The 13,228-nt window shown below is 34.6% G+C and overlaps 1 protein-coding gene across 1 annotated transcript; it reads left to right on the top strand.

The window, feature by feature from the left end:
- Positions 1-7,922: 7,922 nt before the first annotated feature.
- On the top strand, positions 7,923-11,419 carry LOC132065617 (small ribosomal subunit protein uS15-like). Its single transcript, XM_059459094.1, has 5 exons — positions 7,923-8,073; positions 8,185-8,257; positions 8,923-9,061; positions 9,525-9,711; positions 11,207-11,419. The coding sequence occupies exons 1-5, from the start codon at positions 8,051-8,053 to the stop codon at positions 11,238-11,240; spliced, it is 456 nt and encodes a 151-aa protein (XP_059315077.1). The 5' UTR covers positions 7,923-8,050; the 3' UTR covers positions 11,241-11,419.
- The last annotated feature ends 1,809 nt before the right edge of the window (positions 11,420-13,228 follow it).

The following is a 13,228-nucleotide window of genomic DNA, read 5'->3' as shown; positions in this document are numbered from 1 at the left end:
ATGGTACGGTCTATGTTTCCATACAGTTTTACTCATACACAGATTACAGTTTTACACGTGTTGTGTTCTATATGTACAGGTATAGCTTCCCCATGATATGTTTCATATGTACAGAATACTCTCTTTACATGATGTGCTCTAGAGCTCTTACTATGTTGTTACTGTTCATGCCTTACATACTCAGTACATTGCTCGTACTGACCCCTCTTCTTCGGGGGCTGCGTTTCATGCCGCGCAGGTACACCCAGACGAGTTGAAGTTAATATAGAAGATGTTCCAGGGAAGTTGGCAAGCTCCACTTGGCCTCCCTCCGGAGTGTAGCATCAATACTTCGAGTACACGTGCCGGGATTTCGATTACGGTTAGAGACTTTTAAACGAGTCGTGGGTACCGAAGTCGGATGCAATCGGTGGCTTCATAGACAATGTGTCGGTTGTATTATGATATAAGTTTTATTCAGTTACAAATCCGATTCGTTCGGGAAAACGAAGAATATTTTAGTAAGCTTTGTTACGTGTATTTGACTTAGAAAAAAAAAAAACAATTTACGCATGGAATAAGAGCCAAAGAGGGTTCGCTCGGCCCTAGGTAAGGGTCGGGTGCCCATCACACCCTAGTAAGGTCGGGTGATAAATGTTTATGACAAACAACGTCGAAAAATCCAAGAGGATGAGTTCTTCATCCACATCCGACTACTATTGAATTATGGCCGAAACTATCGAAGCAGAGTGGCATGTTTGAACGCTTGCCCGAAAAGGCTGCTCAACGAAGCTTGGAAATTTGTCTTTGAAGGAGAATCTCCCCACAATGAAAAACCGCAATGGCACGCGATCGTATTCACTTGCTTTTATTGAGCATTTGCTTACCGGCACTAACATGATGAAGCCCGAGACTTTATTGTGCGACAACTCAGTGGCGAGGATGCAGTGGCGGTGGGCAGTGGGTGTGATAAATAAAGTTTTGGAGCCCTGAGCTGGATGTTTAACAAATTACTACCTAAACAATTTTTTTTGTCCTTATTATTTTTTATGAACGCTGTTGCAACAAATGCAACGTATAGTACGATTGTTAAAAAAGGTGCAAAAAATTACTAATCTACTAATCTCGTTTAGAAAAGTTGCCTAAATGATTGCAACGAGGTCATACGGTTGTTGAAGTTACTAATCCATTCAAAGAAGTTACTAATCCGTTCCAAACAAGTAACTAATCTGTTTAAACAAGTTACTAATCTGTTGCATTAGATAATACATTTGTGAAAGAAGTTGCAACAAATAAATAATCTGCTGAAACAAGTTACTAATCTGTTCCAACAAGTAACTAATCTGTTTGAAACAAGTTACTAATTTGTTGCAAACATCATACATTCGTGGAAAGAAGTTGCAACAAATTACTAACTGCTCCAACAAGTTACCAATCCGTTCCAACAAGTAAATAATCTGCTTTGAAACAAGTTACTAATGCTGTTGCAATGCATCATACATTTGTGGAAGAAGTTGCAACAAATTACTAATCTGTTCCAACAAGTTACGAATCCGTTCCAACAAGTAAATAATCTATCTTGAAGTAAGTTACTAATCTGTTGCAACAGATCATATAGTTGTGGAAAGAATTTGCAACAAATTACTAATGATTGTAGTAGATATATATAATGATCAATAGATATGATTGATTTCCATTGTTTATCACTAAATGTGGGTGAATCAGGAAGTTCAGATCAATTCACTCCAATGATCACTCCATTTAGTGCGTATTGGACTTAGTTGATCATCTATCCTGACCCAAAACACCATGAAATTGCTTAAGTATATATATTGATCAATAAATATGATTGATTTCCATTGTTTATCACTAAATGTGGGTGAATCAAGAAGTTCACGTCAATCCACTCCAATGATCACTCCATTTAGTGCGTATCGGACTTAGTTGATCATCTATCCTGACCCAAAACACCATAAAATTGCTTAAGTATATATAATGATCAATAAATATGATTGATTTCCATTGTTTATCACTAAATGTGGGTGAATCAAGAAGTTCACATCAATTCACTCCAATGATCACTCCATTTAGTGCGTATTGGACTTAGTTGATCATCTATCCTGACCCAAAACACCATAAAATTGCTTAAGTATATATAATGATCAATAAATATGATTGATTTCCATTGTTTATCACTAAATGTGGCTGATATCCATTGTTTATCACTAAATATGGCTGATTCCCTTTATTGATCACTAAATATGGGTGAATCAAATAGTATCTGTTGCAACAGATGTAGTATCTGTTGGAGCAAGTTTAGTATCTGTTGCAGCAAACTGAGTAAGTTGTTTAACAAGTCCTTACTCTTGTTGGATAAAACACAACAAATTACCCATTTTCTGTAACAAGTCACTCCACTTGTTTGACTTCCATTGTTTATCACTACATGTGGCTGATATCCATTGTTTATCACTAAATATGGCTGATTCCCTTTATTGATCACTAAATATGGGTGAATCAAGTAGTATCTGTTGCAACAGATGTAGTATCGTTGGGAGCAAGTTTAGTATACGTTGCAACAAATGTTGTTCATTGCGTAAAAGAACTGAGTAAATTGTTTAACAAGTCCTTACTCTTGTTGGATAAAACACAACAAGTTACCCATTTTCTGTAACAAGTCACTCCACTTGTTTGACTTCCATTGTTTATCACTAAATGTGGCCGATATCCATTGTTTATCACTAATTATGACTGATTCCCTTTATTGATCACTAAATATGGGTGAACCAAGTAGTATCTACGCAAAAGATGTAGTATCTACGTTGGAGCAAGTTTAGTATACGTTGCGGCAAGTGTAGTATACATTTATAAAGAACCGAGTAAGTTGTTTAACAAGTCCTTACTCTTGTTGGATAAAACACAACAAGTTACCCATTTTCTATAACAAGTCACTCCACTTGTTTGACTTCCATTGTTTATCACTAAATGTGGCTGATATCCATTGTTTATCACTAAATATGGCTGATTCCCTTTATTGATCACTAAATATGGGTGAACCAAGTAGTATCGTTAACCAATGTAGTATCCAGAAAGTTTAGTATATCTGTTAGTGTAGTATAAAGAACCGAGTAAGTTGTTGAACAAGTCCTTACTCTTGTTGGATAAAACACAACAAGTTACCCATTTTTCCGTAACAAGTCACTCCACTTGTTTGATTTCCATTATTTATCACTAAATGTGGGCCGATATCCATTGTTTATCACTAAATATGGCTCGATTCCCTTTATTGATCACTAAATATGGGTGAATCAAGTAGTTGTTGAACATGTAGTATCCAAGGTTAGTATCATGTGCGGCAAGTGTAGTAAAACCGTAAATATGGTTGATTCCAGTTTAGTACACATTTTCTGTAACAAGTCACTCCACTTGTTTGATTTTCATTGTTTATCACTAAATATGGTTGATTCCAATTTTTTATCACTAAATGTGGCTAATTCCCTCTACTCAATAATTAAAACTTGAGTCACTCCACTTGTTAGAAAAAACCCAACATATAACTTAGTTGCATCTGCTTAAAAACTCTGATTTTTTGTAATATGTTCAATGACTTACTAGTTGCCGCAACAAGTCCTGTTACTTGTTCGATAAAACCCAATAAGTTACCCATTTTCTGTAACAAGTCACTCCACTTGTTTGATTTCCATTGTTTATCACTAAATGTGGTTGATTCCAATTGTTTATCACTAAATGTGGTTGATTCCCTCTACTCAATAATTAAAACTTGAGTCACTCCACTTGTTAGAAAAAAAACCCAACATATAACTTAGTTGCATCTGCTTAAAAACTCCGATTTTTTGTAATATGTTCAACGACTTACTAGTTCCGCAACAAGTCCCGTTACTTGTTCGATAAAACCCAACAAGTTACTGGTAGCCGTTACAACAAATTCATTACTTGTTGGAAATCGTACAACAATTTATTAACAAGAATATACACATTAGTGATTTGAACACGAACAACATATCATATAAACTAAGTTCATAATCACCAAGAATATAAATTACCATGTTAAGAAAGAATAACATTAAAATGTCATAAAGATCCAACGAGATAACTATTATTACAACACAATGCAATCTACAACTATGGAGCATTTCGGCTTGGACATGTTGTTTTTTTGTGGCCAATCGTTTTGCATAAGGAGCATTTGTTTTTCCGCATAGCCCTATTTGTCCACCTTCTTCCGTGTTTGCTAGAACTTAAAAGCTTCACATCTCTTGGCCACCACTTGCACTTCAGATTGTCACATCTAAAGCAATACACACTTCGCGAATTGAATGACATTCCTTTATAAAAACCTGTTTCATCATCTTGAACATGGCTGGTGTGATGTGCAAAGACACGGTGTATTACTCGCAAGTTCGGGTATAGGGATCGGCTCACCCCCACTTCGATGGGGCTTCGCATTTCTATTATCTGGAATATCCATATCCACCCTTTCCAATTTATCATTTAATACATCTTGTTGGTTTTGAGCTAAATTATGGTTCTCGATCGGGCTTCCAACCACGTATACCCTTAAAATGGGCCTAGCTACATCTTTCAAATAAGTACGCAAATGACTCTGATCGGTTATCTTAAAAGGCAAGACCCTCTGATTTTCAAAAGAGCTATGCATGTAAGTGATGACAAGGTCTTTCGGTTCACAAGTTAATTCACAATAGTTAATGATTAAGTTCACAAAATCATCAAACTCAACATCTCTTGATAGATCATCACTATCGTCTCTAACAAGTGACTACCCTTCCATCGCTAAATATATCGATTGTTCACCTCGATCCATTCACCATGGCAATCAACACCTATTATTATTGAGTCCCCCATTAATGGTGCCTGAAGATATTTTGTTTTAAGAAAATCAGTCATGACCAGTGCAAGTCAAAGGCCACTTAAATTTATGATTAAGTTAATTATTGAGTGATTTTTTCTAACATTTTGGACCCAAAGTAGTTAACTTAATCACAATTTTGAGCGGCCTTTGAGCTTGGATGTTCAAAGTCGTCACAACTAGTAATTACAATGCTTGAATGTCAAGTGTTGAAATTACTCTAGGTGACAACTTTGACCACCCCAAGCCCAAAGGCCACTTAAATTTATGATTAAGTTCATAATTGAGTGGTTTTTTCCTGTAATTTTGGACCCAAATTAGTTAACTTAATCACAACTATAAATGACTTCTTGGAACAAATAATCGACTTGTTGCAAAAGAAGGTTACTAGTTCTTACTCGCTTATTTGTTGGAGACAACTTCAGCTTTTTTGTCTCTCGTCTCATATCAAAATGGAACAACTATATGACTTGTTGGAACAACTAACGACTTGTTGCAACAAGTATGTAACTTGTTCCAACTACTTGGTAACTTGTTGGAGACAGTTTCTTGTCTGTTTGATAACAAAATGCAACAACTAAGTGACTTGTTGGAACAAATAACTTACTTGTTGCAACAAGTAGGTTACTAGTTGCAACAACTCACTTATTTGTTGAGTAACTTGATCTGTCTGTTTCATAACAAAATGAAATAATTATATGAATTGTTCTAACGTACTTGTTGCAACAAGTATGTAACCCTGCTCCAACCGCTTGATTACTTGTTGGAGACAACTTCAGCTTTTGTCCGTTTCATAACAAAATGCAACAACTAAGTGACTTATTGAAACAAATAACATACTTGTTGCAACAAGTAGGTTAGTAACTCACTTATTTGTTGGAAAGAGTAGGAGCTTCAAATTTCATCCAACAATCGTAAAATATGTCAACAACTCGCCGTAATTGATGAAGAAGTATCATACTTGTTGCAACAAGTAACTCGACTTGTTGGAAAGATAAACTTTGATTTCACGGTTATTGCATAAAGTACAATGTCACCGTCGTTGTAAATTATTTATTCACATTTTTTGTAATTGTTGCAACAGATTTACTAAATCTGCAACAACTTCATAATTTATCAACAACTCTTGCAGAAATAGTTCACTAGGACTACAACAGCTGATGCAAAAAGTTCAGAAGCTCTTACACAACAGCTTTAGAACTTGCTGCAACAACTAGATCCATTAGTAACTACGAATCTGGGAAAATCAAGCAAATAAGACAACTATACCCGGATGAACAATTGAAAGAAACGGTATTGTTTAACTTACCAATGGACCGAAAACACTTATGAAGTAATGCCCAATGCTACACCAATGACATTCAATCAAAAAATTGTAAAATCGGATGATTTTTTTTTCTTGAGCAATGGTGGATGAAGAAGAAGAAGAAGAAGAAGAAGAAGAAAGCAGCACGAAGAACAGATGGGAAGAACAAAAATGGAGGAAACTAAAACAAGAGGATTTTTTTTTTTCCCGATTTTTGTATTTTAGGGTTTATAGTGGTTGGGTCAAAGTGTTAAAAATAAAACTTTGGGGCAAAGTGTTAAAAGTAAAGTTTAGGGTCAAAGTGTTAAAAATAAAACTTGAGAGCAAAGTATTAAAAATAAAACAGAGGGCCAAAGTGTCAAAAATGAAACTATTGGGCAAGTTCAAAGCCCCTTAATCACTAATCAAATTTAGTCACCTCTACTCAATAATTAAAACTTGAATCACCTCCCTTCAATTTTAAAACTAAAACATCACCTATAATTAAATGCGAGGGGTTGTTTTGAAAACATGTTACTGTGAAAATTTTGATATAGAAGATATTTTTAAAACATGCATTTATTTTTGGTTTAATGCATAGGTAGCACTTAAATTTGCACGAATATTTCATATTCAAACTAAGTCCGGTTTCAATTGGACGCCTCAATTTCTAATAAAGTATTTCAATTTGACAGTTTCAATTCAAATTTTAGAAAAAAGGTTGCATGTTTTTTCATTCGTATATTAGATAGCTAAGTTAACTATATAAAATATGTCATCTCTTTTAATTATACGCATTCGCGTCACTAAGCCGTAAAAACCCATACTTTTCTACTTGAGATTGATGCGTATAATTAAAGGAGATGACACATTTTATGTATTATAATATCTCACAAGTTATGCCGGACACTGTAAAACTTTCAACACAACAAAATATGAAAATAGTGTATAACTTATGCCGCATAGCTTAATTCCTACATAACTTATACCGAGCGGGGCAGAGTTCAGCTTTCGAAGATAAATATTACAGAATTTATCTTTGAGTGAACTTGGTCTGGATAATTTCATTAAATGAGCAACAGGGGGTTAAGTTTACAAATGGCCTCAATAAGGGGTGGTCTTGATTTTTGGCCCCGCTTAACAATTTTTTTGAAAAATAGCTTCCGCTTCAGAAAATTCGCTAGGTAAAGCTTTTATTGCCCATTGTGCATAAGCGGTGACATAAATTAGTTTAACGAACATGCTCAATTGATCATAAGTTATGCCTTATAGGCAGTAGTTAGAACTTATACCCGATGGGCAACATCGAAAAGTTTTTATTGCCCATAAAGTATAACTTTTAGCTCTTGCCTATAAGGTATGCGTTTAGGACATTTCAAGACAGTGAACTGCTTAATTGACAACAAGTTCTGTCTTATAGGAAAAAGTTAGAACTTTTGTAACTTATGCCTGATGGACAATAAAATTTCTTTCCAACGAATTTTTTCAAATGGATAGGTATTTAATTTTTGTCCTTCAAATGAGCTGGTCTAGTTTTTGCTCTTCAAAATCAAACAAGCGACTAACAAGGTCTAAGTTCTTTAAGAACTCCGGCATAACTTATGAAATATTATAATGCGAAAATATAACTTAGGCCCTACAAAAAAATTATTTGTTTCAAGGAACAAAAATTAGAGTCCAACACAAAATAGGGTCAAAGTGCAAATGACCCATGGTTTGGCTGTCTAATACTGGACCCAAGATTTCATGGCCCAATCCATTCTAAACATGCAACAACAAAATTCAAGCCCCAAATAACCCCTTACTTCCTTAATAAACCTTACAGAAATCTAATAATCTAGGGTTTGTCAAATTCTTTCAACAAACCAAACCTTCACTTTCACTCACATATCTTCACCATGGGTCGTATGCACAGTCGTGGGTATGTATTTCTCTTCAATTTTCTCCAATACTTTAATTCACTTCTAACCATTTTTTTCTCCCTTTTTTTTTTTTTCAAAAAAAAAAAATCATATTTTTTTGTTGGTTTCAGTAAAGGTATATCAGCTTCAGCTCTACCATACAAGAGAACTCCTCCAAGTTGGCTTAAGACCTCCGCTCCAGATGTAAATCTTCAATTTTTTTATTTTTTTTTAGTATGCGTTTGGACATGAATTTGGTGATATTTGAAAAAAAAAAAATATAGTATTCGAAAGTAAGTTGAAAAGTATATTTTGAAAAGAAAAAAATTACGCGACTTGGCAAACATTTAGACTGTATTTACGAAATGTAGCTATAGTTCCAAAAAGTTACGAAATGTTGCTACGTTTTGGGTTTTGTAGCAAATACACTACACACAGGTGTAACTGTATGCGTTGATATAGCTCTTTCGCGCATTTTCAGCTGATACATTATGCATTGATACAGCTGATCCTCGCGATTTCAGCTAATCCACACATTGATACGACTCTGAATTACAGCTATTGTATGTGCAACTGTAGCTACGTTTCGTAAATAAGCAATTTGTGGCTACACTTTGTAATTACGCTCTAAACTATATCTTTTTATGAAAATTTTCTTTTGAAAATTAAAGCCGTGTTTCACTTTAAAAAATGTTAGTAGTTTTATGATGGAATAATTGTCTATAATGTTTAACCAAACAGTTTTTTAAAAAAAAAAAAAAAAAAAAAGCAGCAACTTTATGTCCAAACAGGCCCTTAATGTAGTACATTTTGATATAGGAACAGATAGATGATAAGATCACTGTATGATTATATTTCTATATTTTCAGGTTGAGGACAATATCTGCAAGTTTGCGAAGAAAGGATTGACACCTTCACAAATCGGTGTGATTCTTCGTGATTCTCACGGAATTGCTCAAGTCAAGAGTGTCACCGGAAGCAAGATTTTGCGTATCCTCAAAGCTCACGGTATGAGATTTAATCTTCTTTTTGAGATGATTAATGCTGCAAGAATTCCATTGCGATTAGATTTTGGCAAAATTTGGTTTAACATATCAATTAGTTGAATATTTGAACAAAATTTGCTTCCGATAGAGCGAACTATATAGATGATTCATATTGACCTATGTTGCTCGAACTCTCCAAAAATGTTGCCGCACCTGTGTCGGATTCTCCAAAATTCAGTACTTTTGGAGTAGCCGTCATGCATCTGTTGACATTTTTGAATAGGCCGAGCAACATACATATTGACTACTCCAACTAGTTTGAGATTAACAAGTTGATTGATTTAACATATCAAGTACTTCAATATTTGAAGGAAATGCCAATAGAGTGGAAGATATTGACGATTCGTAGTGACAGCTCCAATTAGTTTGGGATTGAGAACAGTTGATTGATTTAACTTATGGATTTTTTTTGGGCGATTGGGTAGGGCTTGCTCCCGAGATCCCAGAGGATCTATACCACCTTATTAAGAAGGCAGTTGCCATCAGGAAGCATTTGGAGAGGAACAGAAAGGACAAGGATTCCAAGTTCCGCTTGATTTTGGTAGAGAGTAGGATTCACCGCCTTGCTCGTTATTACAAGAAAACTAAGAAGCTCCCCCCTGTCTGGAAATAGTAAGTTGTTCTTTCTCTCTCTTTCTCTCACTTAACAACTTGACTTTGCATTTCCCCTTATTTATGTGATCTAGTGTCCTCTTGTGGTCGGTCATTTTCAGAAATGATAATCTTTATTGTATGTTTCCTTTTAGGTTGTGATAAACACTAAAGACTGAGAATTTTTCCTGCACAACTTTCTTGGTTTTGTTTTATTGATTCTTCATGGCTTACGTTTGTTACATGATTAAAGAATTGATTGGTTTAAGTGAATAGTGAGCAAAGAAAGGGAATAGATAAGAGAGTTAGTACTATACATTTCAAAAATTAAACTATCTTTCTTGTCCCGTCTATTCCTTCCCTGTGTGTTTAAACATTACTGGTTTTTTTGCATATTTTTTCCTCATGGAAATGATCTTTTGTTGAATTAAGCTGCAACATTGCTCTTTGTCCCATTCTAACATTGCTTTCTTTGTTGTTTTACTAACTTCTTCCCTTCTCCAAACGATATGGATGTTTTAGTCAGTTTTTATTCCACTTGGTAAGGATTTTTTTGAAGAGTCCAGCTGAACCGTTAGTTCATTGGTAATGGATTTGCTACCAAATTGAAAACCACTACATTTATTGACATGTTGCTATAGTTTGGGGTTGTTGATTATGATCCACCTAATATGACTGCTGGTAACATAGTATATCACTACTTCCTTAAACTTTGGCTGTAAGTAACCTTTTCCCCCTTGGACCACTCATTTCGCGCATACCACTCTCAGTCAGTAGTCCTTTTTTCTTAGGACAGCTTGCACTAACTCCATGCTGTACTCTTCTAGCTTGTCCTTTCGGTGACTTCAAAGCCATGTGTCAAGTTAGTTTCTATACCGCTTGTTCTTGTTTTGAGTCCAGCATCGTTAGTTCTCATACAAGTTCTTGTACTGACTTCAGGCCAGACACTTATGTGTTGTCCTTGACTCTTTTCCATGACTTTGATTGTGTCATATGGTATTGGACCACCTGTTCTTACATGGACCCATGTAAGGTTACATTCCAACACTAAGTAGAAGCAAATGGAGTAAGCCCATTCAGACTATTGCTAGTTAGTACTCCTTCACTGAGGACTATTGGCATATATAGCTGCTTTGGATTGCATTGCACTACTAGACTCTCGTCCTGGTGCACACTCCATTTCTAATGTAATCTTTTGAAAAAACCAGCTTTGAAATGCAATATAACCTATTTTTGATTATCTTCTGAAATTAATTGACTTTATACAAGCTGGTGCCAAAATCTAATCATTCTCCTATCCAAGAATCTTCAACCACATGGTTACCGTAGCCCAGGGCACAAGCAATTCATCTGAACCCTCTTTGCCAGAAAGTATATACAAGTTCTAAATCCCCTTGGCTTTTTCGAGTGCTTACTTTTTAATATATTGAATCCCCATGATTGATCATAGAAAATGTATGTTGGTGTTCTTATAAGTTAATCTTTTCTGATTGTGAATGTTTCTATTATTATGCAGTGAGTCTACAACAGCCAGTACACTTGTAGCTTAGACTGAGACATGGATGGATTAGCTTTGAGAAGATTGACCAGCTGAAGTCTTCTCTATGTTTTAGAATAGTCGTGAGGTCCATTTTTTAAATTTAATTATTGTGGTGATACTTAATGGTTGTAGTTTTCTGGATACATTCACCAAGTTTTACTAAATGTGACAAATAGATGCTTAAATTTAGATTTGATGTCAATTTGTTCGACTGCTCAGAAATGGGCCAATATGATACAGTAACAATTAGAAAAGAAATATAAAAAATGGAAATGATACAAATGTGCAGCTTTTTACACCCGCTTAGCCAAGAAAAAGAAAATCGATAGCCAAAAGTTCTAGTTTAAGCCCCTGTTTGGCCATAAGAATTATTCACTTTATTCCGGATTTTTTTTTCACTTTTTTCCGGAATCAGCATTTGGCCATGAGAATTCCAAATACGACTTGAAGTTGTATTTCGGAATATCAAAAATTTTAAAAACTTGTTTTTAAAAAAAATCGCTTTTTTTCACTTTTTTACAATTACATTTCACAAAAAATTATAGTTTCAAAAACTATGGTCAAACACAATTCCAACTCCAAAATTCCAAAAAAAAAAAAAAGTAATTTTTTTTGGTATCTATGGACAAACGGGGCTTAAATTTTGAGATAATGGTCCAACATACCCGAGCTACACTTTTTGGCGAGTCAGACTAAATTATCAACTGTTTCCTTTTCTTATCTGATTTATTATCATCCATCTATATATTAAAACACATTTAGGTAATAGTTCAAGCAGGAAAAGAGAACAACCCAGAATTGGCCTAGTTAGTTTTGAGATTTGTTTTAATACGTAGATGGTGATAGTTTAGATAGGAAACGGAAACATTTGATAGTTGGAGTGTGAATCACGCTAAAAAGTGATATATGAGGTGTGTTTTTCATCAATTATCTCTTCAACTTTTAGTCTTGTGAATTTGAGGTTCACTTTTTAGACATGAGAGTTTGAAGTTCACTTTTTTGAAACGGAAAAGGGGCAAATATATCCCTGTACTGTTGAAAAAGGGCTAAATAATAAATATACCTTTCTTTATATTTTGGATTCAAAGATTACCCTACCGTTATATTTTGGACACAAGAATATACCCCTCTATGGTTAAAGTTGACCAAGGTGAAGTAAAATTGGCAGAAAGTAAGCGTTTGGAATGACAATTCTTATACAACAACAATAACAATAACAACAATATGCCCAGTTGAATCCCACAAAGTTGAATCTGGGAGGGTAGAGTGTCTGTGACAGACCTTACCTCTATCTCGGGAGGTAGAGAGGTTGTTTCCAATAAATAATTCTTATAGGTACTATTAATGGAAATTCACTTATATATTTTGATCATTGATCATAATTTAATTAGCTAAGTAATGAGTTTTTGCAACAAATGGAATAGGACCAAACTACTAACATAAGACAATAAACTTTGCGGGCAATTTCCGAACTAATTGAAAATACGCATCATCGTTCCGTACACGGTTTGGTGGTAGCAGTACCAATAGGGGCGGATCTACTTTAAGGGTGTTCGTTGCCACCAAGCACTTCTAAAAAAATTACGCAGTATATATTGTAGTAAATTTTACGTAATTATGTGCATATATTAACTTTCGAACACCTTCGGCAAAAAATTACAATGTATATTTAGCTTCTTCTTTTTTCCAAACACCCTGAATGAAAATCCTGAATCCGCCACTGAGTACCAACTACGTCTCATTCCGTTTTGGGACATAGCATTATTGCTATTTAATGCTATTTATATTCATTTGTTATAATTTAATAATATTTAACGTTTATTTGTCGTCTTCTTACATAATGCTCCTCAAAATTATTTATTTCTACTTAAAAATACCAATTTTATGTTAATCGTTCATTCATCTTCTTCTTAAGTGATGCTACTTAAGAATACCATTTTCTACTTAAAACTACTGATTCTATGTTAATCATTTATTTCTTTTCCTCCGCTTCTTCCA

The sequence above is a fragment of the Lycium ferocissimum genome, chromosome 7 (genome assembly GCF_029784015.1).
Source record: "Lycium ferocissimum isolate CSIRO_LF1 chromosome 7, AGI_CSIRO_Lferr_CH_V1, whole genome shotgun sequence".
In the NCBI taxonomy this organism is placed as follows: Eukaryota; Viridiplantae; Streptophyta; class Magnoliopsida; order Solanales; family Solanaceae; genus Lycium; species Lycium ferocissimum.
This window is presented reverse-complemented; position numbering and strand designations above follow the sequence as displayed.

What these genes read in the sequence shown, in the direction of transcription:
- LOC132065617 (XM_059459094.1), top strand. Translation starts at nt 8,051, where the DNA reads ATGGGTCGTATGCACAGTCGTGG. An exon ending in GGTCGTATGCACAGTCGTGG is followed by an intron (nt 8,074 to 8,184) that starts GTATGTATTTCT and finishes TGTTGGTTTCAG; the next exon opens with TAAAGGTATATCAGCTTCAG. An exon ending in TTAAGACCTCCGCTCCAGAT is followed by an intron (nt 8,258 to 8,922) that starts GTAAATCTTCAA and finishes CTATATTTTCAG; the next exon opens with GTTGAGGACAATATCTGCAA.